The sequence below is a fragment of the Molothrus aeneus genome, chromosome 5 (assembly GCF_037042795.1).
Source record: "Molothrus aeneus isolate 106 chromosome 5, BPBGC_Maene_1.0, whole genome shotgun sequence".
Taxonomy (NCBI): domain Eukaryota; kingdom Metazoa; phylum Chordata; class Aves; order Passeriformes; family Icteridae; genus Molothrus; species Molothrus aeneus.
Window position 1 is genome coordinate 45,048,991 of NC_089650.1, and position 27,555 is coordinate 45,076,545.

Genomic DNA, 27,555 nt, shown 5'->3' on the forward strand with positions numbered 1-27,555 from the left:
ATAGACAAACCCTTAGAGAAGAAAAGTTGGTTGTTTGTGAGACTTGAGCTCTTTCAGTTGTATCTTGCAAACACACATCCATTACCTATCTTTTCCTATCAGTTTTGTGTATTAATTTCATCTTTACTTAATATGATTTACATTGCAGAGAAAGATACACAAATGTAGCTCTGAAAAGAGAGATTATTTACTGGGATGGTCTAGGAATTTTTCAGGAATCAGTTTGACATATGTTCCAACAACTTTCCAAAGGCATAGGATGCAGAACTAGAAGTAACCTGGGGAGATTGCCCTGTATACCTGTTTTGCCTAATATACATGGGGCTTTCTGTCTTTCTTGACAGGTGACTATTTGTTAAGTTTACTTTTTGATGTGGCTGTTGTAATAGTAGTGTTGTTGCTAATCCAGACTGCTGACATTATTCAGTTGGTGGAGTCTTGCAGAATGTATTTGTCATGTTGCAAAGGAGCATGTGTAACCAGAGGCATTCTCCAAACTAGAACAAAAGTTAACAATCAATATTACAATAGTCTTAAAAGTGAAAACAGATTTCTATTCTATGGAATATGTGTATTTCTGTGTAATTTAAAAATAAATATAACAAAATTATGGTAAAATGAATGTATAGGCTATAGAAATGATTTATATGTATTTAAGTAATTCCAGAGAGAAAAAGCAGTAATTCAGTTTATTCGCTTATTTAATGAAGCAGTAACTTTGAGATGTGATTTAAATTTTAATTTTTTTCATTAAGTGCCTTACCAATTGTCTGTATCATAGGTATGATTTGGCTTTTAGCCATCTCAACTCTATACTTTGCGAGCATGTCATATCTCTTACTATTTAAATCTTAAACTTGCATTAGTCCCTGGACAAGCAGAGTTTCTACCCATGCTTACCTTCAGAATAAATCACAAGGTGTTCTGTGTGGGTGTCACTCCCTGGGGCTTTTGACTAGAAGCTTTTCAGCCCTGGCACTGCTGTTAGTTTAGGGGAAGTACAGAGCCACACAAGTTGCTGGTTTGGGGCTGAACTGTGGTAGGTAAGAAGTCTGTGTTGCTTTTGTGACTTGACCTAGAGTAACTTACTGTGGTTTTGAAGAGAGATTGGATTTATACTTCAGCTCTGCCAGACTCAGAACATAATGAGTCTTTTCTTTCCATTATTTGAACTGTTAAGAAGAGCATCTCTTTTTTTTCTTGGCTGTCAGTATTGGAGGTTAGCCACATGAGAGTGGAAGGGTGTGCTAAAGGAAGCAGAAGCTAAAATACTAAGGAAGTCTTACAGAAAGAATTCTTAAGGGTAAGCTTGATTGAAACAGAAAAGTGTTACAAACTTACTTGAAGATGCAGTGGAAAAAAAAGTCATGCTTTTCTATGACCAGATCCAGTCATTAGTATTTTTGTCAGAGTAAGGTCTTTGTGTTGATTCTTCATAAACTACTGTTGTGAAAATTCTTAGGTACCTAACATAAAAGTAATGGCATCAACAAAAGACAGGAATGGTCTTGAGGCTGTCTACATGTGTGATTTGTTGTAATTGGTATGTTGTAGTGGCACCTCTAATATTAAAAAAAAGAAAATATGAACCCATTATCAACTGTTTTTTATAAGGGAATAACTAATAAATTCCTTTCTACAAAAACTGAGACATGGTACATATTCAAGAAGAAGCAACTGACTCAAGACACCAGTGTGTGCCTGTTTTCAGTAGTGTGATGCACCAGAAGCCATTTATGAAAAAATGCTCAAATATATAAAAGAGATCATAAGGTCTACTATTTCTAAAGCCCACTGAACTGAGTCTGGGTGTGATGGGGTTAATTTTCTTCAGAGTAACCCCTGTGGTGCTGTGTTTGGGATCAGTGACTCAAGCAAGGTTGATAGCACACCAGTGGGTTGGCTATTGCTGAGCAGCACTTGCACAACATCAGTCAAGGTTTTCTCTTTTCCCACTTTTCTCTCCGGTGACTAGACTGCAGATAGGCATGGGACTGGGAGGGGACACGATCCAGGCAGCTGGCCCAGGTTGACAAGAGGGCTGTTCCATGCCATAGAATGTCATGCTCAGCAATAAAAACAGGGGACGAGGTTTTAGGGGAGGTAGCCATTGCTTAGAGACTAGCTTGGGAATCGGTCTACTTGTGGGAGATGATAAGTGATTACCTTTGCATCTCCTGTTTTACTTTTCCTTCCTCTTTTCTTTTTCACTTATTAAACTATATCTTGACACACAAGTTTCTTCCCTTGGGTCTTTCTGTTCTCTCCCCTTAACCTGCTGGGGGCTGGGCAAGGGAGGAGAAGCTGCATGGTCCTTAGCTGCTGCTGCCCCGGGTGAGCTCACCATGCCACAGAGCAGCATCTATCAGGATGAGCTGCTCCAGTGGGTAATGTTGGGGTGCAAAATAAGATACCGAACCCATATTTAAAGGTGTAGGTTTCTGTTATGTGCATTTACAGGGAAGTCTTCATGTGAGTTCAATAGATTAAAGAGATAATTAATGTTAATTGTTTTGAAATTTCTAGCAAAATTGTTTGCTGCTCAATTGCAATATTGTTTCTGTTTAACTTTTTAATGGTGCTTCTTTATTCTTGTTAACTTCTACTATTGTTTACATGGTCTTGACTGGCCAGTTACTATATCTAGCTAGGATAATAAAAGTGCACATGAAAAATACACATACTGCCTAGACAATGAAAAGAAAAAAAGAGAAAAAAAATGCTGAACTGAAAACAAGAAGAGGGATGAAAAATAAATTCATATGAGTAATGATGACTGATTGTATTCTGCACTCCTTCAGATTTCTTAGATAAAAATGTAATCTAGAGCTCTAAGGGCCCCATAATATTAACATTATTGTTTCCTTATAGCCATTCATTGTTTACTACATGAAATAAAAGGGTTCTGCAAAGTCATATCCTATATGAGAGCATTGTATACAGCTACTCTCTGGGTCTGTACTAGCACTGCTGGGTACATATTGTAATTTTGGTGCCATCAATGTAGTGAAGTAATTTAAGAGCAAAATCTCATAAAATAGCTCATTTAAGCTTAGTGTTTGTGGAAAGCAGAGAGCTTTTGCACTAGTCAGGACACTACTTATTTTTATTCAGTCTATTCCAGAACACTTTTCAAACACTTTTGAAACATATTTGCACCTAATACTTAACTGCACAGGCTAAATCATCATACTTCAATACAGCCACTTGGTATTTGATAGATACCAAGCAGAAATAATTTGTATCTGCTGTCTGTCAAAGGGGTTGAAAAACTCTATTTTTGTTTGTTGTTGTTATTGGTTTGGGGTTTTTATTTGGTTGGTTGGTTGGTTGGTTGGTTGGGGTTTTTTGTTGTTTTGGTTTTTTGTTTTTTTAATGTTAATAGGATGAGTATCTAGGTAAGATTAAGTCATTGGGGTAAGGGGCAAAACTCATTAAAGTCAATATCTTCCCATTCATTTCAATAACTACACCAATCCCAGCGAAACAGTTCCTCTCAGGATGGGCTTGAGCAAATACTGACAAGTTGTTGGTGGGAGGGAGGACTGAGAGCAAAGTACCACGGAGGTAGCTAGGTCAGACATTTCAGAGGCAGAAATTGATGGAAGGGGAGCAGCAGTGCTTGAAGGCATATGCTACTATCCACACAAGATGGCATATATTATTTTGAGTGATGTCCAGTGCCTCAGTTTAATAGGGTGGATAACAAAGGCAGAAAGTTAGGATTTAAAATAAAAGTGCTGTGGGTTACATAAGAAACTAACCTTTACTATGTCACAGTAGCAAAAAGTGATTTTTCTGTGTCTCAGGACTGGAATAATTGCTTTACTAGAGGATACAGTATATGAAAGTGTAATACAGGTTTTATAAATGTATTTGTTTGAAACAAATAAATAGAGTTAACAGACTTTTCAGTAGTTGCTCATCTAGGTTTACTGTAAATATTAAATGTTGTAGATATACTGAAAAAAATACATATTATGAAAATATTTAGTGTTTTACATATCCCTTGAGTAAGTAATATAAACTGATTATCTGTTGCTGTGAATAATGAACAAAGTAAATCCAGATTTAGAGATGTTTCCTTGAATGCCAGTAGGAAAAACCTGGAACAATCAAGAACAGAAAGATTTGTGTGTGTGGATTTGATTATTAAAATATTAATGGCAGTGAAGATTAAAACTGTCACTTGCCTTGGTTCGAGGAAATTCTGGTCTCCTTGTGATAACTGGCAACATCATCAAAACAACATCTGTTACATTGTGAAATAAGCTGAAGAATCCTTCAAATAACCTTACTATGTAATTTTCCCTGCATTTTATGTATACTTGGAGAGAAGAAATACTTTTTTTTAAATTTTTGGCTAAATGTTTACTTTTAATCAGCAGTGGCTTTTTAAAAGTATTTTTCTTCAACAAAAAATAGGTAATTGTGGTTTAATAATTTTCTGAATTTTTGTACTAGTCACTTTTGAAGTTTCAACTGTATTTGTCTTTGATTATGTGTTTAATTATAAAAAACAGAGAACAAAATTTTGTGAAATTACTATAGCTTTTATGTGCTAGACCCACATGTATGTGGGTAAAAAATAATGGTTTTTTGTGTGACAAAGCTATTACAATTTTTATATGAAAACTTTGTGGAAGGTAACTAAATAAGAAAACACCTCACCTCCCCAAAAATATAATTTGTTACAGAAGCTGCTGAGTTGCTGAGTATTATTTTGCACTATTGGATATAATATGACTAAAAGTCTTTGTTAATGAGAAATTATATTGATCTAGGCCAGAAAACAAATGGAAAATCAACTTTATTGGAAGTTAATTCTAAGGAAACAAAAGGCGATGCTAAGACAAGTTATAATGTATGCCATCTTACTTTTAATTTTCAAAATTAGTTTTGCTCACATAGAGAAAAAATACTGTAGAAAATAATATTTTGAAATTTCTTTTGACTTAGGAAAAACTGACCAAGAGACTACTGTGGCAGAAGATAAAGAAATAAACCAGCCTTCCAGTAATCAAAGTATACAAGCAGAGATACAAGAGCAGTCCATCTGGGGAAATCGCTCTGATGGTGACCTCATCAGAAGTAAGTATTTCCAGAACAAATTGCTGCCACTGAGGCTTGCTTTCACAGTGTAATGGGATACTGCCTGTTGACTCTGTTAAATGTGTGTCAAATGCGATTGTGTTGCAACTCTAATGCACATCTACTGAATTTATTTCCCAGATTGACTCCTGTCAGCATGCATAAGCAACAAGTACAAAGAAAGGTGTGATTCAAGTGGTACAGTATGGTATAGACCTCTGTAGCATCTAAGCTTTTAAAGCCTTAGTCTTACATTCTTCTCATTAATAGTACAGTTGTTAGTGCTGCATGTATGCAGCTGTGCTAGGTGTCATCACCCTCAATTTCCCAGGTAATGCATATATATAAGCAGCAGAGTAAACTGTGCTTCCAGATGCACTGAGTGCTGGTCAGGTGTAAGTTTTTTCAAGGGTTTTGAGTCCTGAAGTAGTAGACCCATGCTATGGAACTGTGGAGTTGTTAAATTAGTTTTTACAGCTCCACATTCCTAGTGTATGTCCTGTATGCTTTAAAACATAAAAAGGTATGCAAGATCATTCCTATTTTCCTGTCTTGGACTGAAGATCATATGCTATCCATTGTACCCTCTTAAGGCAAAAATATTTCTGTCAATTGCCAGAGGTAATACTCTGTAATGCTCTAAAATTTTGTGAATACTTGAACGTTAGTTGCTCAAGGGAGGGGCAGCATAAGGAACTATTCTCTAATTATTGGGTGGATTCAGAAACAAAATGGACTAAATGCAGAGTGGTGCTTCAGCTCTCTTGAGGTGTCTGATCACACATTTCAGTGTTAGTCTCTCTTTACAATACACACTATACTGTTGACAGTGGGGTAAATTCATATTTCTGAACCTGCTGTTGTCAAAACCTGTGATTTTTTGCTGCAGTTATCTGTTTCTTTTTAGGTTGTTTTTTCAATTGTTTTGTTATTTTGCTTAGTTGTTTTTTAGTCTTATCTGTACATTTATCTTCTCTGGAACTTTGTGTTAGTATTTGAAATTATTTTCAAATCTTAGTTAATACTTTTTTTTTTTTCCTAAATAATTAATCCCAGTAAATGCTTACACCTCTAATATATTGAATAGTTATGTCAATCCTTTACAGGAAACTTGAATTTACCATATCAGATATTTAAATCTGATGATTTAAAATAATTCTTAAGGGGATATAAACAGGGAGAATTGTCCTGCACAGCTTGAGAGTTTACTTAAGATTTACTTCATTCCAAAGGTTGTTGTTTTAGATCTAACTGTCCCTGGACAAGCAATTGCTTTGTTCTTATGTTGAGGATATGGAAGGGTGTGTATGGCATCTTCTGCTTTTGGAATAGCCTCCTTCTCATTCCCTTTTCCTAGAAGTTTCCTTATTCCCAAACCCTTGAGGACTGTAGGGTGATTCTGTGCATCCTCTATAATCTGTTCACCACTGAGACATACTGCAGTGGCTGCACTGGGAAGTGTGAGGAAATGCTACTTTTTTTTCAACATATAGTAGAATTTGCAGCAGATAGTGGAAACCTCTGGTAAAGTGACTTGATGATTTTACGTAGTTATATCTCTGTGATGGAAGGGTTAGTTGCTGCTGAATTAAAAAAAAAAAAAGGGAAAAGGGGGAAGATAGGATAAAATGTGTTCCAGTGTGCATGACTGTCCTCATCCTGGAGTCATGAGTAGCTTTACTCTGACTTTGAGTCAGAGTACCACTCTGACTTGTGGAAAGCAAGTTTAGCTGAAAGCTGTAAGTTTCTAAAACACTTAGTCTTAATAAGTGTGTAGTAGAGGCTTTATTATGAGTCATATTTGATTAGATGCTATGATGCAAACCTCTCCTTGCTTCAGATAACCTTTAGTTTAAAGTTTTCTACATGGAAGAAACAAAAATGATGAAATCAAAGCAGTTTATTTTTGGGGTTTTTTTGGGGGTGCAAGGCTTATGAGTAGGGAAGTTTGTTCTCCTTTTAAAAACTGGGGAACAGTGCTTGACCAGTTATACATTTTGTAGTTTGCAGAAGTCTTACAACTCAATATACCTAGTAGCCAAGTATGAAAACTAGAAAAAATGAAACAAACATAAGCTTTCTTATCACAAACAGTACTTGGGTATTTCATGTAAAAAATAAGTATTGTAGCTCAAAATGGTCTTGATTCAACCAGATCTATTACCCCACCAGACTAAAGTTCACAGACTGTTGTATATTGAAAGAAGTTTGAGGTTAGAAATAAACAGTGTTTTGATTATTACAGTATATTTTAAAACTCTTTCTAAAAATTGTTTTAGACGGCGCATACTTCACAACTGTTCCCCACTATCCTAATGATTCAGTTTCTTTTTTTCCCATACAGATTGTTTTCCATCCCCACAGTTGATACATACTCCATTTGTCTTAGCATTAGCTTTTACTTTATAAATGTTTCCAGCATTTACTTTCCAAGGTTTTCCTTGTTTGCAGCTGTTTTATCCTGCTGTTATATGGAATTAGATTAATCAGTCAGATTTACTGGCACACTAACAACGAAGTCCAGTGTTAGAGCCCCTGTAATGACTTCATTATGTATGATTTCTCATTTGCACTTGTGAACTCAGTTTACCAGGCAACATCAATAAACTAAAACACTGCCCCCGTTTTCCACAGTAAGATGTTTTACGTTCACCTTGCTTTGCCCTTTTGCTCTTTTTTTCAAGCTCCCTTTTTGAGCCTCCAGAGATTTCCTCCAGATTAGCCTTTTCCCTGTCTCCTTTGGAGCATCCCTTCTCCCCATTAATGAAAATGTTCAGAGTATCCTGGGTAAATGGTTAATCTTACGGGAAGCCTCAACCAAAGAATTTATTGTTTTGGAAGAGAGTTTGAGAATCAAAAGATTACTGTATACTGACATATAAACAATGAAGGGCCGCATAAGAAGGAAGCAGTTGTATTACCTTTCTGTAGTAATTGTTAATACACTTGCATAACTGTTACTGGAAGATCGTTCGGTTGGAGAAGGGTCAGGGGAGAACCACAAATATCTCAGGAATGACTGGAGTAGTTGAAAATGTGCCATGTTGTGGAAAACCTCCTGGAATTCAATCTGCTTGGTGTTAACAAAGGGAATAAAGAGGGGCTTTGCCTAGTCCCTAAGAAGCATACCACAACAAACAGAAATTTGTTAAGACGGTTCTTAAACTATAGCAAGACAAAGGGAGAACTAAATATAATGTCAGGAAGTTCAGTTAGACTAGGAATCAGGTGTACTTTTTTTAACAGAGTGTTTGAGAACAGGAAAAACTGCCAAATCCTTGGTGGCTTTATGTGTGTTAAATTGGCTTTAGTCATCATAAGGTGGCAACTGCTATCCATATCCTTGAATTTTAGGACCTAAGCAGAGTCTTTCCATAGTGGTTCCCCCAGCTGGGAAGACACATATTTTTCAGTAAAGTTATTCTTCTAGAAAATGTTGATACCTGTTCCCTTCTCTTCACAGACGCATAAGTATTTTTTATATTATTTCTGACTGTAGGAGTTCTGCTTTACAAAAGAGCTTTAGAATAACTCCATCTGCTATCTTTTTTGGCAGTGCATTTAAAATATCTGCAAACACCTTCTGCTTATTTTCATTGTATGGTCTGGTGGCCCATAATGAAGTGGTTCTGCTTCTGTTATCACTCACTCTTGGCAAGTGAGGAGGAGTGCGTGTTAAACATGCAGCAGGGTAACCTGTGGCTATAGGAATGAAGCCATAGCAGTTTTTGCTGCTCTGTGTAACCACAATGCTCTTCTTTGTTCTCTGGAAGAGGTATGGGATTTTTTTCCCTCTTAGAGAAAAAAAGGCTATAAAGATGGATTTTAGAATACTTAGGCAGGATTTTTGCAGAGGGCACTAGGTTATCTTCAATGTGTGTTGCTATGCAGGGAAGGGAATGTTTAGGAGAGAATAAAATGCCAGTCTTGAACACTATTTGCTTGTGAGGATTTAATCTCCTTTCCAGTTCTCCAGCAGAAGCTTAGCTATGTGATATTTAAGAAAACAAAAAACATCTACCATAGATTCAAATTGTCATGAATAATTGATTAATAATAATCCAATTCTGAAGATTAAATACCTAAAATATGCCCATGTTTTACAGATAGAAAGGTCATTGCCATCCATCATTTTCTAGCTTCAATTGTCTCTTTCTCCTCCATGGAACACGCTCCTGATAAGAGTGGTTCTTCAGAGAAAGGGATGCTTCTTTCAGCTCTGTGGGGATAAATTTTACATGGTCTTGTGGCCACTATTTTATTTACTATATTCTTCTGGAGTAAAAACCTAAATATTTTTATCTTTTTGCTTTCTGTATTCTATGTTGACATTTTCACTTTACGTGATTATTTATTTAATTTTAAGCTTTGGAAATTCCTTTCCTTTGTCTGGCTAAGTGAGTGATTTCTGTAGTTTGTTATGCTGTTTGGTTTTGAGTCTTTTGGTTTGTTGGTTTTTTTTTCCCGACAAGAAGTAGCTAATCTGCTGTTAGAAGTCTGTTTTGTTTGATATTAATCCAGATATCATTTCTTGGCTGTTCTATGATGCACAGTCATCTTACAATTACTGTGATTTCAGATGATCCTGTTTATTCTGTCTATAAAATGGTGCAAAGTGCTTGAGTTAACTTAAATGGATCTTTTCAAAGCTAGATAGTATGACAAATACAGTCTTCTTGCAGCATAACAGTGTGTGACTACAGAAAATGTGCAGAATAGATTAATGGAAATTATTCAAAATATATTACTGGGTTTGAAAGGTGTATTCTATTAGTTAAAGAAGTGATTTATGTACAATGTTCCAAATAGACCCAGGTATAAAAATCTGTTAACCTATGAATGAACAAAGCTTAATCACTTCAATATTTATACAGCAGCACAGTATTTGATATTTAGAACCTTCTTCAAAAAAAGGTTAATCTATGACAAATCTGGCTAGTAGATGTAAAGAGGTCCTCCCTGAGAACTCCTCTCCTAGAGATTTTCTAATCCTCTCCCCAGCACAGAACTAGCCTGTGTTGCTTCTGTTTCTCCCCTGACCTGGCAGTTCTTTTACTACAGCTGCTCCAAAAGTCTTCGAAAACCTTCTCAGGCCTGTTGAGGGGCCTGGTGAGTTGCACAATCAAAGCCTTTCCCTTTGATCTTCACTTTACCCTCTCCTGGGTAGAGAGGGATTTTCACAGGTAGCTGTACCATTATAGTTACACTCTTCAGAGTCTGACTGGGTCTTTGGTGTTAGCTGGGAAAAAAGGAGGCTCAGGGGAGACCTTATCACTCTGTACACCTGCCTGAAAGGAGGTAGTGGCCAGGGGGGAGTTGGTCTCTTCTCCCAGGACAAGCAAACACAGTCTCAAGCTGCACCAGGGGAGGTTTAGGTTGGTCATCAGGAAGAATTTCTTCACAGAAAGGAAGATCAGATGTTGGAATGGACTGCCCAGGGAGGTAGTTTTACCATCCCTGGAGATATTTGAGGAAAGACTGGACATGGCACTTAGTGCCATGATCTAGTTGACATGGTGGTGTTCTGTCATAAGTTTGACTCAATGATCTCAAAAGTCTTTTCCAACCGAACTGATCCCGTGTGTTTCTGTGTTTACAGAATGACCTGAGTGTTACTGTAATAGTCCCTTGTACACTCAGCTGCTGCCAGGTGTATTTGTTTTCTGTTTACCCTCCTCCCTTCAACTCTACATTGCATGCTGTAAGGCAATGCAGCTGATGGTGGACTGAGATAGATGAGGAATTTGTATACTTTGTTGTCACTCCATGTCAAGAAATAAACTTTATGCTTTTGTTTATCCATTACAGAATAGTAGTCAAACTTAAACTGTTCCAGATGGCCATAAGATAGGTGTATGTATTCTGCATATCACTAATAGCCAGAATTACTTGGAGCCTTTTAGTTTCTGTTTTATTTTACTTGTGACTCTCAAAATGTTATCTGAATTTATGATCTGAGGCTGAGGAAGTTTGGATGGCAATAACCACCAGTAACATACAAAGGTGAAATTCTTCGAGTAGCGTGAAGATTACTGTGCTTGCTGTGTTTGGGCCTGAAGTAAATTGTATCTTTATTTCAGAATATTTTCCTGTGTATTAGTACTGTCTCAGAATTAATCATTCTGTAATGCCTATATGGGAAAGAATAGTTATCTTCTTTTTCTGATTATTTCCTCTTATAGGGAAAAAAGTAGAATATGCTTGTAGTAGTTCCTTAAAGAGGAGGAATAAGAAAACTCTTGACTGCATTCTATGTGAAATATTATACTACCAAGCCAATGAGTCAGTGTGGTTTTACTCTTCTGTTTTCAGTACTAACAGTATTTAGTTAGCCATATTTAGCAAAGAAAACACTAAATTACAAAGTGTAAGAAAGTGTCATTATCTAAGACATACTTTAAGGAACCTGTCTGCTGGCAAAAAATGTCATGAATTTAAACCGTGGCAAAAGTTTCTTTTTGTTTTAGATTTAATTTTGTATTTGCTCTCATTGGTGTGAAAAGCATGGTGTAGGTTTATACAGCTCAAAGGCAGTATATTGTATATTGTGTTTACATCATAATAATGAATTAAATTCTTCAAAATTGAAGGGTCAAAATAGTTTTAAATATTTTTGATTTTTTTATTTACTGATAAAAAAGTGAAAGTGGGGAAGAGGGACTCATGGTGACAGGATAAGCCTCAGCTAAGTAATCACAGTTAAACATTTTTCTTCTTTATATAGCTACATAGAGGAAAGGGAGATCTGAATACTGCTTATTTCTTATGCATTCTGATAATATGATACCTATAGTGCAAAAGAACCCGCAAGTACCTTTCCTTTTTATAAAGGACAAACAGGAGCCTATGACCTGTTGGTGTCTTGTGGTGTGGCTTTCTTTTTTTCCTTAAAAATTTTTTCATAATCCAAACCCAAGGAGCCTTTTGAAAAATATTACAGTGTCAAACAGCTGTGGTCATTCAGGCTATTTCTTATACCAATTTTTAAAAATCATTTTACTGGCAAAGTAGGCTTCCACATATATTGAGGCTTGATTTAAGAGAATGGTTGATTATTTGATACCTGAGCCTTCTCTTTTTGAATGAACTGGAGTGTTCTGATGTGTGAGAAACATTTTTGTGTGGATACTGCTCTTGAAGTTTGTGATTATAAAATGCGAATTCATACATCCTACCAGAAGAACTTTTCAAATTCTGAGTTTGTCTGGACCCATGATTTTTAGAGGCTTAAATTTTACTTGTAAACTTTCTTCCCTCAAATTCTAGGCAGTATCTCAATTATCAAGTTTTCTCTTTGAACTATAAATATTATGACACTTGTTTGGAGAAAATTTAGCAATGCTAATGTTAATTACAGCAGAATTTCAGCTAAGAGACTATTTCCTGTTGCAAAGATCCTCACATTTAAGTGAGTTTTACTGATTTATAACTCAAACTTAAGGTTGTATAATGTTTGCATAAAATGTCAAGAAGTTTGCTCTTGAGACAAGTCAAGTAGAGCAAAGAGTTAAGCAAACCTATTAAAAATGGCCTATGAGTCAGATTTGACCTTCAGGGCAAGTTTTTGCTACTGAGAGACAGCATAAACTATTGCCATTCTTTGGCAGATCAGGGGCAAGACTGTCCTCAGCTACAGGTAACTCGGAAGTACATCTTCAAAAATAAAACCTCAGCCAGTTAGAAGGCATCTACCTTTCCCAGTCTGCTTTCTTCAATAGGACAGGTGCGTATTTTGACTGTATTCCATAAGTTGCAAGTTGAAATAAAATTCACATTTTGACAGAAAATCAATGAAAAATTATTGTGCTGACCAGAACTAGCTGTAAAAGCAGTGTCAAATCAGAATGGAGCATCCTTTAGGACTGTACAATTCAGGAATACAGGAGATCAGTGAACAGTACTCTTTTTGCTTGAATTTCAAAATGAAAGAAAATAAGTTTTGGTGAGAAGATTTGGGATGAACCTGCCTGGAAAAACTTTTCTGAGGGATCAACCTCAGTTTTTCACAGAGATGATGCAGAAAAATATTTGGATGATGAGGCAGGATACAGAGTAACCTTGGATAGCGTACATGTAGTTTTCTTATAGGTGACTTTATCAAATTACACAATCTCATTTAGTATTTTGCAGCTCACTTTGTAAGTATGACTTCGTGAAGTATTTCCCTACTTCAATATATATATATATTCTTTTTACTGTGTGATGACTTTATAGTGATGAGTCACTGTCATATTTATAATGTAAAATCAGTTTTGGTAAATATTTTTATGCAGCATTAGATAGATGATTGGGTGGGACTGTACGCTAATCACGCTATGAAGTAACTGGCAGCATACATTAATGCAGCTGAAGCAGCTGTAAGGTCTCCGTGCTCCGCGAGAGTCTCTGCACAGCCCTTCTGTAAGCTGTCCTGTGCTGGATCAAATCCTGGAAACTTGCAACTAGTGTGAGTTTTGTATTTACAACAAATAAGACAGTGTTTAACTTTGGAAATATAGAAGGGAAAAAAACAACTCAGAACACTTTTTAAAGGAGGAATTCTAGTAAAAGGTATCTGGTTTTTATCTGCTCCTCTTCTTGTTCCACTCCTTTGACTGTTAGTTGATAGACTTCTTGGTCCGCTTGATTTTCTGATTCCCATTTGTAGCATGGTGTTTTGTCTGAGGAATCTTTTTCTTACAGTTTAGTTGACAGACTCAATTTTAAGTAAATCACTATTTGGTTTTGACTGTGTTATTATAGAACATCTGCTACTCTAGCATTTTCAGAAGAACAGAGAGATTCCCATTCGCTGGGCTATGCTCCCTCCTTGAACAAGAGAAAATAACCTGGCAAAAGCTTTTGTTTGTTAACAAACCAGCATCCACACTAGGAATTCTGCTGTGATAGCTGGAATAGGGCAAGAAGTTCAGGTCTCATTATTTATATTTTGTTGAATTTTTTTGAAGCGGGTCCTTATGGAAAAGGAGAGAAGACTTGCTTGAAAGCACAGGGAAGGTTTCGATGGAAAATATACTTTACTTTCAAAACTTAGGGACAGAAGTGCATTTCACGATGGCTGTAATGGAATGGCACTTCAAACTATTGATTTTTAAAAAAACTCCTTAGAATTTAGGGTAATTTTGGAAGAAAGTAAAGGGTGTGTATCAGTGATATGGTGGAATCAAAGTTGGAGGAATGCTGAAGGTTTGTTCCCATTTTTAATAAATTACTCTGTATCCTCTTTCCCTTATTTGCCTTTATAAAGTAAAAGGATAAAGAAAAGACTGACCCATCCCTCTAATAATTCTGATGCCAAGCTATTTTTCTCTTTTCTGTTTGCATAATTTTCTCTAGTGCCCCTTTTTCCTATTTTTGTTTGTTTGTCTGTTTGGTTGCTTGAACAGTCCTTTGTTTCCCCACTTCTTTCTCAAATACAATGGCAAACCTGTAAGTAATGACAGTGAGGTTGTGCTTAGAGGTTGACTGAAAGTATTTTAAAGTGCTTCAGTACAAAAGCCTGTCTCAGCATCTATGTCTTAACATCAACATTTAAGCTGGTTTTTAAGCAGCAATGACCTTTTTTGTGTTAGCATGAGTAATCTGACTATTGGAGAGCTAACAGTGAATTTTGTAAAGATACTGTGCAATTCAGGCAAAACCCCCAGCTGTTAAATTTCACAACACACTACAAAACTCAGCTTCTAGAGCCATGTGATAATATGAGATTTAATTTTTCATAAAATAAAAAAAAAAAAATTATCCTGGTCTTAGTTTGTAGCTACTGACAAAAGCAGGAAGTTAAAGACTGGGGAAGCCAATAAAAAGCATGTATTTAAAAATAAAACATTGGTGATTTTTGAGTAGGTTGGCTTCTCTGTACTGCACTGTACAGAAACAGGGAATTTTGGCTGAATCATCATAATGCTAATTAAATAAAAGGTAGTAGGGAAATATTCCATAATGATTTGTTAGTTCTAGCAGTCTCAGAAAATGTTATGGCACAGTAAAATGTAGCCAGTTATACTCAAGGACATGAAAGAAAAGGGTGCTGGAATTAATTCCAAATGGCAGATAAAATGGCAGATTGCCATGACTCTCCAGAAGAGTGGCTATGGTGGTATCAAGAACAGTGTAGTTCTGCCCCCTTAGCAGTTGTTTGAGTGGTTCCCTGAGTGTTTTTGTTTGGGGCCAAGAAGTGCAAGTGAGTCTGCAGTGTTTTCCAGGCAGGGAAAAGCTGCACAGTACAGGGGCAGTTTGGCTCACCTGTCACCAGCCTGGGCAGGTCCTGCTGATGATGCTGGGAATGCCTTTGTGTGGCTGAAGGCTTGTGTAAGCAGCAAGGGAAGGTGGGTTGTGTTTGATGTGGTTGCTGTGCTGTGCGTTGGATCTTTGTAGGTAAGACAAGCTTGCTGTCTCAGCTGTGACTTTTTAAAGCTCTTAAACTATAAAAGGACAAAAAAAAAGTAGCTAAATTCTAATGCTTTCACTTAAAATGATGTTTCTTTTCTTGAAATCCTTCAGCTTACTGTAAAAACTTGTAATAAAATGTTTTTAAAATGCATAAATGGACATTTTTCAGTATTGCAAATAATACTGACACAGCATGGATTTCATTTCTGTATCTGCACTCCATTAAAAAAAAGTAATTGTGATTAGTGCAGAAGGATTTTTTTTTCTGTGAATAAAGAGAAGTATGTCTTCTAAGACAAACCAAAAGGTTTTAAAACAAAACAACTGTGTTGCAAGAAGCACTGATTCCAAGCATGGAGCTAATTCAAATTTAAATGCTGCTTAAAAATATTTTAAACCAAAAGATGAATTAAATAAACTTCAGTGGGTCAAATTGCATAGTTTTGTAAGTTGAAAGAACTATTTTTAATAGAGAATGAAAATAATTCCATAGGTACTGTTGAATGCTTTTAAACATGCTGGAATGAGAATAATCCCTATCTGCATGTTAGAGATAAAAACTAGTATTTTGCTGTTAATATCGTTTGGGCACAACAATTTCATAGGGAATTATATCTTGTTTCATGAACAGAGTGGAGAATCAGAATTTTAGCTCAGTTGTGGAATGAAAGAAAAATGTTTTACATCCCATTAAAACAATTTATCTATTTTTTCAACTAATCTGATGCTGTCCTATTGAGGTAATGCATTTGTTTCTCTGAATTTTTGCGCTTGTTGCTGTTGGTCACTGATGTGGCACTGTATTTTTTTAACAGGACAGATTTGTAACTGTGTGGCTCAGATATCAGAGCTTTCTTATGTATTGTTTGAGCAGCTTATGCTTTGCTTCCTTTCAGGAAACCAAGTGCATCGTTTTTACAGGAAGTTTGGTTTACAGCAGGCACGGTCAGCAGTCTGACTTTTGCTCTGCTCTAAGGGATGGACCTGTGAGCAGCTGGCAAAAGCTCATTTAGCTTTTCTTTTTATTGCTATATTGAATTCATGTAATCGAGGTCATTATGAAAACTTGGCCAGGATGTGTGGGTTTTTCCAGCCAAGTCAGAAAGAGGTCTTGCCTAGATCATTTTGGTAGAATGTGATAAATAAGCAGTTAAGTAAAAAATATTTGCCTTTTTCCTTAGTATTGGTGACAATGATTGCATGTTCAGTGCATTCAGTTTTGTATTTGACACACAAAGCTCTCAGTTGAAAAAGGTTTATGTTCAGAAAGACTCCCTTGCCTTTTCCCTTAGCATATGAAACAACTGTTTTTGAGTCAAAGTTAAACTGCCTGTGGGGTGGGGTGGGGTGGGGAAGGGAAAAGACAGCTCTGATACAGAGATTCAGCCTTTTAGTCCATGATTGCTTGTAGATTTGAATCTAGGGAAGAAAGAAAGAGAATATAGGTTTTTCAAGGACTCTAAAAAGAGCACTTTTCAAAGTATATTCTCAAGAATCTTACATGTAGAGCTTTCACAAAAATATTTTGGGTTTTGCCTTATGACTTCAAGGTACACCAAAGAGTTAGTTCAAATGTGGAAAAAGAGCTCTCATTTCTGGGTCATCCTGATGCCAAGCTGGTGCATTAGTGGCATACAGCAGCCCTTGAGACAGCATTGGTCACAGGAGCTCTGCCTGGACTTTGTGTGTGATTCAAAGTTCTTTGGTGACCTGGGGTCCCTGGAGTGCTTTGGGATGGGGAAGCCCCACTCATCCAGCCCATGGACTTAGAAACCTGGTGGTTTGGTGAGGGGTATCCTGTATCCATCTGCTGGACCCTGCTTGCCATAAAGGAATTCTTGCAGCTGAAGAACATCTATAAAGGAGACTAAAGCTTCTCAGTGTGTTGTCTGTGCAGACAGATGCTGCTTCTCTTTCTCCACACTTAGCTTTTTCAGGATCAGGAAATAGATGGACATTTGCTGCTCTCTCAGCCATTTTTCCACATCTTTTTTCTCCTACTGGCAATCACTCTGTTAACTATGAAGTCTGCAGTTATGAAAAGATGGGTCATGAAGAGTTATTGTTGTGGACCTCAAGTCCTCACCCTGCTTTCTGACACAGAATTTCCATTTTCCATTGTGCTGCTAGTGCTGAGTGTGGCTGATTTCTGGCCTGGGCTCCAGGATCCTCTCTGACCTTGAGCAGAAGGGGAGCTATTGCTTCAGCACTTGATCTCTGTATAAGTATGAAATGTTTATCTTTGTTATATTTCACTGCTTATCAATGAATGAGTTATCATTTAGTTCTTTTCTTACTTGTAAAATCTGTAGCAAATGCTTCAGATTTGCTGGGATTTTACTTGTGAATTTTTTTGTTTCTTCTTGCATACTCTTTTCTGCCCTCACAGAAGTAAAGTGGCTCAGCTCACTATGTATTATTTCTCTTTGTCTCCTTCCCTTCCAGTGTTCTTTTCTTCTGGGTGGTTCCTATAGGCTCTTTTTTCTTTTGATGTTTTTGCTCTACTATTGTTTTAATAATGTAAAATCCCAAGTTTTGGCTGTTATTTGGCATTATTGTCCATTTGCTTCCCTTGTTATATTTTTCTTGCAGCTGTGCTTTTTTTCTTTCTTTCTTTCTTTGGTTTTCTGGTACTTTGTATCAGCCAATGCCAAACTTAGCATCAGCTATATGTTGCAAGAAATAATAGCAGAGAGAAAATAAATGGAGCAGTGGAATCAAAAACTCAGTTATCAATTTATATATTACTATATTTGTACTCATGTACTGTGTTTTCCTGCCATCTTTTCATATAATCCTCTCTATTGCTGTTACTATGTTTTGACTCCTGCTTTTGATTTCTGCAATTAGTTTTGTTAATAGTAGCATTGGGTATTAAAATTATAGAGATTACAAAGGATGGTGCACTGAGAGCAGGTGATTGCACCTGAGGTGGAACACTTTCTAGAATCTTCTGAAATTCTGTCACTTATGTGAGTTGAGGACTAGAAATCAAGGGAGCAGGGAACTTTAGGGGAATTGCTCATTCCAGGCATTTCCTTTTGGGTTCTTTTTAAAACCAAGTACAGCCAGTTTATATGTATTTTTTTGGTATGAGTTTAGCTGACCACTAATCTTGACATGTGGACACTTGATACATACGGTCAGTGGAAAATAAACCTGACCTCAGAATATCTTCGTACTCAGAGGTGAATGCTGTATGGGCTTGTGCGAGAAGCTGTTGCCTCACCATCCCACATTTTTTCCTGTGGTAAAACAGAGTCTAGTTTGTCAGTGGTTGCAGGGGTTTTGAGGAAGGAGCAGGAGGTGCTGGAGGCAAGAGGACCTGTTTGTGCACTTGCTCAGGTTACGGCTGTTAATGACACTGAGGTTATCTCTCCTGTCTGGTGCATCCTGCTGTGCTGCTTATGAGGCAAAACCCAGCAAGCGATATCCTGTTGTTTGTAGCTTCTCTTTGATGTTTTTTACTTTATTTGGGAGCAAGTAACACAATGGTGAGGGGCATCAAAACTATTTCAAATATTTGAGACTTAATGTGTCAAATTCCATGGGACATCAGTGTGTCTTTATGCAGTGGTACTACTGTATGTTGCAGATACAAATAGCATAACTGCTGCAATGGCACGCCACCAGCTTGGATTACCTTTAGTGGTTGGTAAACTTTCTTTTAAAATTGGAGCTCCAGAAATAAAGCATTCTGTTCCTCAGTGAGATGGATTGTATTGCACTCCTAGTGCCCTTTATCATTTCAGGGCCCGTCTTCACATTTAGGAAATTGCAGATTATTTGTGTTGAAGAAATAGATCTATTTTATTACATTAAGAATTAGCAAAAAGCTAATTCACTGATTCTTAATGCACTGATTATTCACTTCTAAGATCCAGTGTTTTACAAGCTACTGTTTCATGAAGGAAAATGTAACAACAACCAATCAAACAAAAAAAAAAACAACAAAACAAGTAGATGAAGATGCCTCTTAATAAATTACCTCTGTAGAAAACACAGGATGAAATAACTAAAGATCTCACCTTAAATAAGAAAAAAATCTTAAATTAAAAAAAAACCCAAACCAACCCACAAACCAGCTGCAACAGCAAACAACCGAACAAGAAACTAGCTGCAGTAGTAACTAATGAATCTATTAAACTCCATAAATATGCCCTAGGAGTGTTGGATTGGTGACCAGGAGTAAACCTGCTATTCCACATGTCTGTGCAACTGTTACCACTGCAGTACATATTTGTAATGCTATGAAACTTAAGAGCAAATACAGTACAATTCTTTTCCAGTTCTAGCAGAATGCTTGAGAAGAAAAATGGATACAGAAATGTTGCAAGTGAAAGTTTGTGGTAAAATTTTCCACTCTTGAATGAAACATTATGTAGGGATTTGTTCCCCAGGTGTATGGGTGTTACCTATAATGCCCTGGTTTGTGTTTGGCTCTTGGTATTTTGTGGTGAGTTCCTGTTGTTTGTTCTCAAGAAATGACAAACTATGCTACAGTAAGAACTGTATTCAGCTTTATGTAGGTGTAGTTTAACAATCAGTGCATTATGTGAATTCTCTTTATTTCTAATTATATTGCGATCTACCAAAAATTCCCAGATCACCTGCAAAGTTTATCATAGGTGACAATATTTGCAGTCTCAGGAAAAACATTGCTTATGATGGCAAGATGTGTTTGATAAAGAAGAAAAATTTACTGACAATCTAATGGTAATTAGAAGCCAAAGGGTATTTTGATTCTGAGATAATTGTTACAAGATAGGTAACTAAAAATGTTAGGGGTTTTACTCAGTTTAGCAAATATTTAAAATTTGCTGTTGCAGTCATTAAAGAAAATCAGTGGGCATTTGTTCATTTTGCAGAATCACATCAGGAAGGATGTAGGATTTGTAAATAGAGAAAGTCACGCCATATTGCCAGTTGGAATGCTTATCAACTTTGTAAACCCTGGCTATGAGCCCTTTTTATGCTTCCCTGTGCTAACCGCATCTCTCTGGGTATGTCAAAGACATCTTTATACAATTCCTGCAACCCTTCAAACAGTGTGTAAAGTCCTGCAGTGCTTCCAGAGGAAGGCACTGCAGGTGTCTTTGCACAGATATAAGAGTACTTTGGACACTGTCTTGTGCACTTGTGTTGCTTCTCAACCCATAGACACACATGCACACGTTTGCCATTCTTGTCCACCCTTCACCAAGTGAAAGCTGACAGGATAAAATGTCTTTTCCCTTTGTCCCCTGCCAGCCTTGTTTCTGTTATACCAGGTGTTCCCTGGATGTGCTCTCAGATGTATTCTAACAAAGTGCTCTCAGTGTGGGTCCTGTAAAACTCGTACCAGCAATTTTACTACAGTATTTTCATTACAAAGGACATCCTGTTTCATAATAATATATTGTATTCATTTTGAAGATGTCCTCACGTCTTACAAGAAGGAATTCTAAAAAGGTGGTTGATGCTGTTAGTTGATACTTTGTTTTCCTTGTAAAGTCAGCATGGTATAAAAAATTCAGTGTAAAAAAATGATTTTAAAAGATAGATGGTGCCTTGATGGTACCTTGTTATTTAGTTAATGTATGCCTTCTGTGATATGGTAGCTGCAGTATATGCTATTTATGTCCCAGAAAATATTCAAAAATAATTGCTGACAAAAGCCACTTCACAGGTTGACTCAGAGGTACTTCTTGTAATCTGAATGTTAATATTCTGGATAGCTAGACAGAGAAAACTATTGATGTAGTTTGAAGATCATATTAGAGACTAGTCAGGATTTAGTTAGAAAGTGGGGATGGAGAAGGATTGAGATACTTGAGTTCTCCCAGTTTCAGTAAAATTTTATGCTTATTGAGCCTATAACACATACAATATATAATTTTCTTGAAAAGTTAAGATTTTTTTGCTAGTCTGTGGGAAATGTTGCCTTTTATATCTAAAGAATTTATGTTTTCTCCAGAAGTAATTTAGAATCACCTTAATTTTACTCTAGAATTCAGTCAGCCCCTGGTTTTACTGTGCAATTCTTGACTGTCATCTGCTTTATTTTCCCCTTTATGCTTAAATCAGTGTTACAAAGAAGCACTGATAGAAACCAGAGGCCTGGTTCTTACCTCCCTTACATATGTTCTGTTCCATGTGATCCATGCAGAGGGAGTAGGAGCAGTGTCCACTGAGATCAAACAGTTCCTCCAGCTCAAATTAATGTGTAGATCTTGACTTTCAGTGTTAGTGGAACCGACCAGGACCTCTGTATTTCCAAAAAAACTCATCTTCTTATTGTAGTTGCAACCTTTTGGGGAAGAGAGAAGGGTTAAGAATACAGTGAAACAATATGATGTATTTTTTCAATGTTTGAAAATACAATTACAGTTTTTACAACCAGGAGTTGTGCATTTTATTCTTCCCACATCCCCCTGCAAAAATACTGTTACTGTGGCCTGATTTGTCATCATAAACTATTGTGTTATACAGAAGGAAAAAAATTGTTCTTCCCTCTCTGGGTGTGTAGTCAGATAACTCAGGCTGTAAACTGGAAAGTTTTTTTTCCATCACTTTCATTGGCCAGACTAGCAAAACTCCACGGGTGTCTGTATCAGCTGCTTTGGAATTGCTTTTGATGTGATTAGGCTACTAATTAACTGTCTCAGTTCTTCTCTCCCGCCTGATGTTTTGTTTTGATTCAGAGGAGTCTGCATTCAGTGTATGTTTGTTTTTGTGTTTTGTATAAAATCCCTAATGATAGCTTAGACTGTCTTCTTTTGGTCCTCTTTTGGTTGAGAGTTTCCCTATGTTGACATACATTTTCCTGTTAAATGCATGCATCAGAATTTTTCTTTTAAGAACAGCTGGGACTTTGCAAGGTGTAAATCAGTGTGCAGTCAGGGTGCATATCTATGTAATATTCATTTAAAGTGTGCTAAGAGTTTTACAGTCTGAAGGAGAATGTGCATAGTTACTTCAAAACCATCAAAAACCATTATAAATGTTTACTTCTTGAATTCACCAGATAATAACCTTACAATTAAATTATTGTGCAAAGTCAGTTAAATAACAGCAGAAGTCACTGTATTAAGGCCCACTTTGCAAGGAAACCAACGAAAAGAAGTGTGAAACACGCTAATAGATTATATGCTATAGCAATATATGGCCTTTTTATTGCTTTTCCAAGGCAGCAGATTCATGTGCAGTTATTACTACCTGTATTATCTGCTAGTTTTCTATCAAAAAAGATTCAGTCTATTGAATCATTAATCTAATATTTATCATTCTTATTGAAAATCCACTAGTGTTAGCACTTTATAAAATATTGACTTAAATCTACTGGTTTTGCTAAAGATTAAAAACATATTAACCTGAAAAGCATGGTATTTCTTAGGACATTTTGAAACTACTCATTGTAGATGTTTGAAACGACAATTTTTCTGCGTTGTCTGAGGAATGATTTTTTTCTTAAATCTTTAACATATAGTAAGTGACCAATACCATCCTGATTTGATGATGCTGAATGTTCATCCAACACACATTTGAAATTTTGATGTGTGTTGCATTAGTTAGTGAATATCAAGAATAACATTTTTGCTCATACATAGAGTGTAAAATGGGATCTTTTGTAGCAGCACACGGCCTGTTTAGAATGATATAACAGGCGCTGAATGTTCACATATCAAACAAAATGCCATCTTTCTGTAGAAAAGAGGTGTCAAAAAGTTTCTTTGTACCTTTAACGCATGTGATTATGTAGTACAAAATGCAGAGTTTGTAAAATTTCTTGAATATACAGGCAAAAAATGAATAATTCAAAACAACTCATAAGTTCTACATTCTATTGTATCTTTTATAACGCAGGCAGAAGATAGCATTGTGTTCCCAGTAGAGCTGAATTTGCACAAGTTACACCTCGGAAAATGCCAGATGGTCTATGGTCTACTTTTGAGAGCTGTCACATATGTAAAGATTTGAAAAAAGAAAGACAGCTGAATGAGAGCAGTGGATCATTAAAGAGAGAGTGAGAGTCCCTGGGTATCACTGTGTTTTAAGAAGCATTGTGTCGTTCTCCATATTACACCTTTTTTTTTTTTTTTTTTTTTAAGACATACACAACCTTTAAAAAATAAGGTAAAAATATTTCTGTACTAAACTGAGTAGTTGTGGTTTAATCTCGGAACTGTCAATTGCTTTTGTTCTTTATGCTAGAATGCGGTCATATGGTTCCTAATTGGTTTCAAGTGTGTTTTAACCATAAGATTCAAGTCTCCCTAGTGCAAAATTATCAATAAAGTTAAAATAAATTTAAATTGAGATAACTAATCCATTTGGGGTTTTATTCCATTTTGATTTGACCTGCGTATCACAAGTGAATACTGTAAAGCCAGTCAGCTAAAAAGTTGTATGTTAATGCTAAAAGATGCAAGTAAGAGTACTTTGGGAGCAGGATTACTTAATAAAAAATTAAAATAATAAAAAAAACATAGAAAAGTCCCTAAACCATTAGTAAAAATAATAATAAAATCAAAAACCTGTAACTGTTCAGATTTCCAAGACTTTCCATTTATCCACAGTTTGACAGAAACACACCTAATTTTAAAGAATGAATTTTGGATATTTTGTCAAGTTACTGTATTGTAGCAAAGCCCCTAAAATATACAAACAATTTGTAAGCTGCCACCATCAATTTAACTGGCTTAGCAAAAGGTCATAGATGTCAGTTTTATAAACTGACATTCAGACATAGAGAATTTTTAGAAAAGTCTATTGCTTGTGTTTATTGAGGGAGGTTAACTGCTCCCCAGCAATTCTAGTTCATTGGTACAACTGCACTCCACAGCAGGGAATCATAGGCAATGCAGGGTGAGGAAACATTACATGAAATGTGAAAAACACTGTTCCTTAATTACAAAATTTACATTTAAGTGGGATAATGAAGATAAAACTACGGGGTGCTGTAGACATAAACACTGAGTTTTAGAGAGTAAATTTTCATTTCTGATATTGGCAAAGATTTATGACTATTTTGCACATACATGGAAAGAGAATCTACACAAAGGGTTCCTGGTAGTATACTTTTAATAATATTTATTCAAATAGGAGAAAACTCCATAAAAATTTGGTTTGGGATGTTTATGAGAGTTTGGAAATGTTAACCAAATATATAGTGATGCCTTAAGTTTTAGCTTTCATATTTTCCAGATTCTGCACTGCATTAGTGTATAACTGTGAACCTCATATAAAGTGTTAGCAAGTTCTCTTCACAGTTTAGTGAGGCAAAACATTCCTTTTCCAGCCTGAGAACCAAGGACACCATTGCAGCTTCAGGCCCAAAAAGTATAAACAACAGGGAATTGAGGAGAGCAATCTGGGAGGATGGGACTGCATAACCTGAAGCTGTAATTGGACAATTAACCCCAATATGTAAATGAACAAAATTTATAAAAGTGTGAAAAGGTGTGACCCAGGGTCCATCTTGGCCAGGCTCTGGTAGTGCCCAAAGTGTATCCTTTGAAGGCCTTTTAATAAACACCTACTTTATTCCTTTAACACTGTCTAGCCTCTGTTCCAGGTAGCCTCTCAAGGCATAAATAGCACAAATTGAATTCCAAAGTGAAGAAAGTGCCTTTCTTATGCTTCTGTTCATAGATTTTACAAACACTAATGCAAAATTGAAGGAGGAGCAGTTTCAGAGTTGTCAATAAAAAGGCCTTTGGGTACCAGTTACTTCAGGTCTCAGATAGTGTGCTCCTGTTTTGTTGGCTTGGAGGTTTCTGAGCAGTTACTACTGGTAATGGAAAGGAATGATCTTTGATCTTTGTATTCCCTGTAATATCTTTGGGGAGTCTAAAACATGAATGTTTCCCCCAGCCCTCTCTTTCTTTCCTGCAACAGAAAATTATCACTTTGGTCAAGTAGGTTCAAGCAGGGTTACTCTGACCTAGATAAATGTAGGCAGTCAAGGCTATCTTCTGAAAACATTAGTGGCATGACTGAAATATCAAGTGGTAAGAAAAGCATGAACCAGTTCATATTTAAACTATTATGAAAAAGAATCCTTTGTTACCTGTGAGCGTGACCAGAACATAAAGTTTAAGATTTGTGTGAAGTTTAATCTGGAAAAGTTTATGATCATGAAGAAAGCAATATGAGAGCGGTGTTAGTGTTCTGGATAAAAGGAAAGCATAGTGGGTTTGTTTAGGCAATTTAGAACTGGGTCCTTTTAGTGACCACCTTGGTCTGTTTGCCCCAGTAGTATTTGTTGGAAAATCTGTTAACTTGTACCTGAAGTGATCAGTAGAGTAGCTTCTTTTGGAACAAGCTGCTTATAATTATCTGTGTGTATTTTTACCTTGATACTGTGAAATCATCAGAAAATGGATATGAATCATCTGAAAAGAGAATGAACTGCAACACTTTTTTTCCTTACTGCTGGCACTCATTCCTTGTCCATTGGGTATCTAATAGAATCTGGACTTCTTCTTTGACATAACATTTTTAAATAGGTGAAGATTGGACTGTCTGGAAACCTCTTTATTTCCAAGCATGATGCAGCAGTGTTTTGATTAGGAGAGATGATTGGGCTGATGCTTTTTGATTGTGAAATCTTGTTGTGTTACTGTGTTTATAGTTTAATTAGTTTTCCCCCATGAAATCTACATTATTTTTTTCTAAATAAGAATTGTTACATTGAAACCACTTTTCTTTATTACAAAGCTTTACATTAAGAAGTTATTCATATTTTCTTTAGTTACAGACTAAAGAATACATAGGAAATCCCTTTTCCATGTTACAAATATTCACCTTTTTGATACATTAGCTCAACACAAAATGGCCAAGTTTCATACTTATTCACTAGGTTGAGTTTATAGCATGTACTCTTGGAGACTTAGGCAGGTCACTGCAGATACTTGCCTTGACAGGGTTTTTCTTTTTATTCCTTTGACCATTTAAATGTTTTCATTAAATTCCGAACTGGCCCATTACAGACATTTCTTAACTTGTGATTCTGAGTTGAAAAATGCAGAGGCGGGGGGGACTCTGGCTTGCCACAGCTCTGTGGTGTTTGAAGGCATGTTCTTTCTGGTTACCTGTTCCACAGAACCAGATCTTGGTTGGTTTTGTGCTTCTCTGTAATCCATCAGCTCTATGAATTGAAGCTCAAACTTGTTAGTTACCTGGATATTCCTGTTCTTCTACAATATATTGTGTGGCTGAGTGTCAGGGGACCCCTACCACGTCACTCAGGTTATTTTCTGAAGGCTGGCAGCCTGCATCTTAGCCCATTACTGTGGTCTGTATGTTTACTCCTACACTTTTTCTCTCATTTGGGTGTATTTCACACGTTATTAATTTGATTACATCAATACAAATTTATCTCAGTTTTGCCACATTCCTTCCCAATCTTGACTTTTTCCTTTTCTTCAAGTTGCTTGCATTATTCTCTCTGTGTAGTTCATAGAGCTTTGCAAGCCTTTCCTTGCATTGTCAAATGGACAATCTAGGTCTCAGCAGATGTGACATGCTTTTTGAATACCTAATAATTATTTTTAATCTGGAGATATTTTTTGATTTATTGTCTTGATGGGGAATGTTAACCTGTCAGTCTGTTTTTAGATCAATAACAGCAAGGAAAGTTGCATTCCCAGTCTAGCCTAAAGTGGTCAGTTCTCAATTTGCAATTTAAATTAACCCTTTCTTTCTTGTTCTTTAAGCACAACCTCAACGTCTGCCTCAGCCAAATGCTTCAGCACTGGAAAGGAGTGAGGAAGAAAGTGGCAAAATCCAAAATGGCCATGTGGGTCTGAGTAATGGAAGTGGAATTCACAACGGGGTCAAGCATATGCCTGCAGACAACAGAAAGCTTTCGTCTCCTGTTTCAGAAAAAATGCACAGAAAAATTCAATCCACCTTGTCTGTCAACAGCAACAGCAGCAAGAAGAGTAAAATAAGCTCTGTGTTTTCTCAAAAGCCAGGTACCTCACCAGAAGGTAAGCTGATATTCTTACTAAAAAAACCAAACTGAATAAAGACTAACCAAACCTCAGTAAAAATTATACAATCAACTGAAAATAATTGAAGAGTGTG

At 36.4% G+C, this 27,555-nt stretch overlaps 1 protein-coding gene across 2 annotated transcripts in view; it reads left to right on the forward strand.

The window, feature by feature from the left end:
* The window catches only part of MDFIC (MyoD family inhibitor domain containing), a 50,403-nt gene that overhangs the window by 6,933 nt on the left and 15,915 nt on the right, over nt 1-27,555 (forward strand). For both annotated transcript variants that reach the window (XM_066550532.1, XM_066550533.1), the window contains exons 3-4: nt 4,960-5,091; nt 27,183-27,458. In XM_066550532.1, the coding sequence (XP_066406629.1) occupies nt 4,960-5,091; nt 27,183-27,458 (408 nt within the window). The remainder of the gene's footprint in view (nt 1-4,959; nt 5,092-27,182; nt 27,459-27,555) is intronic.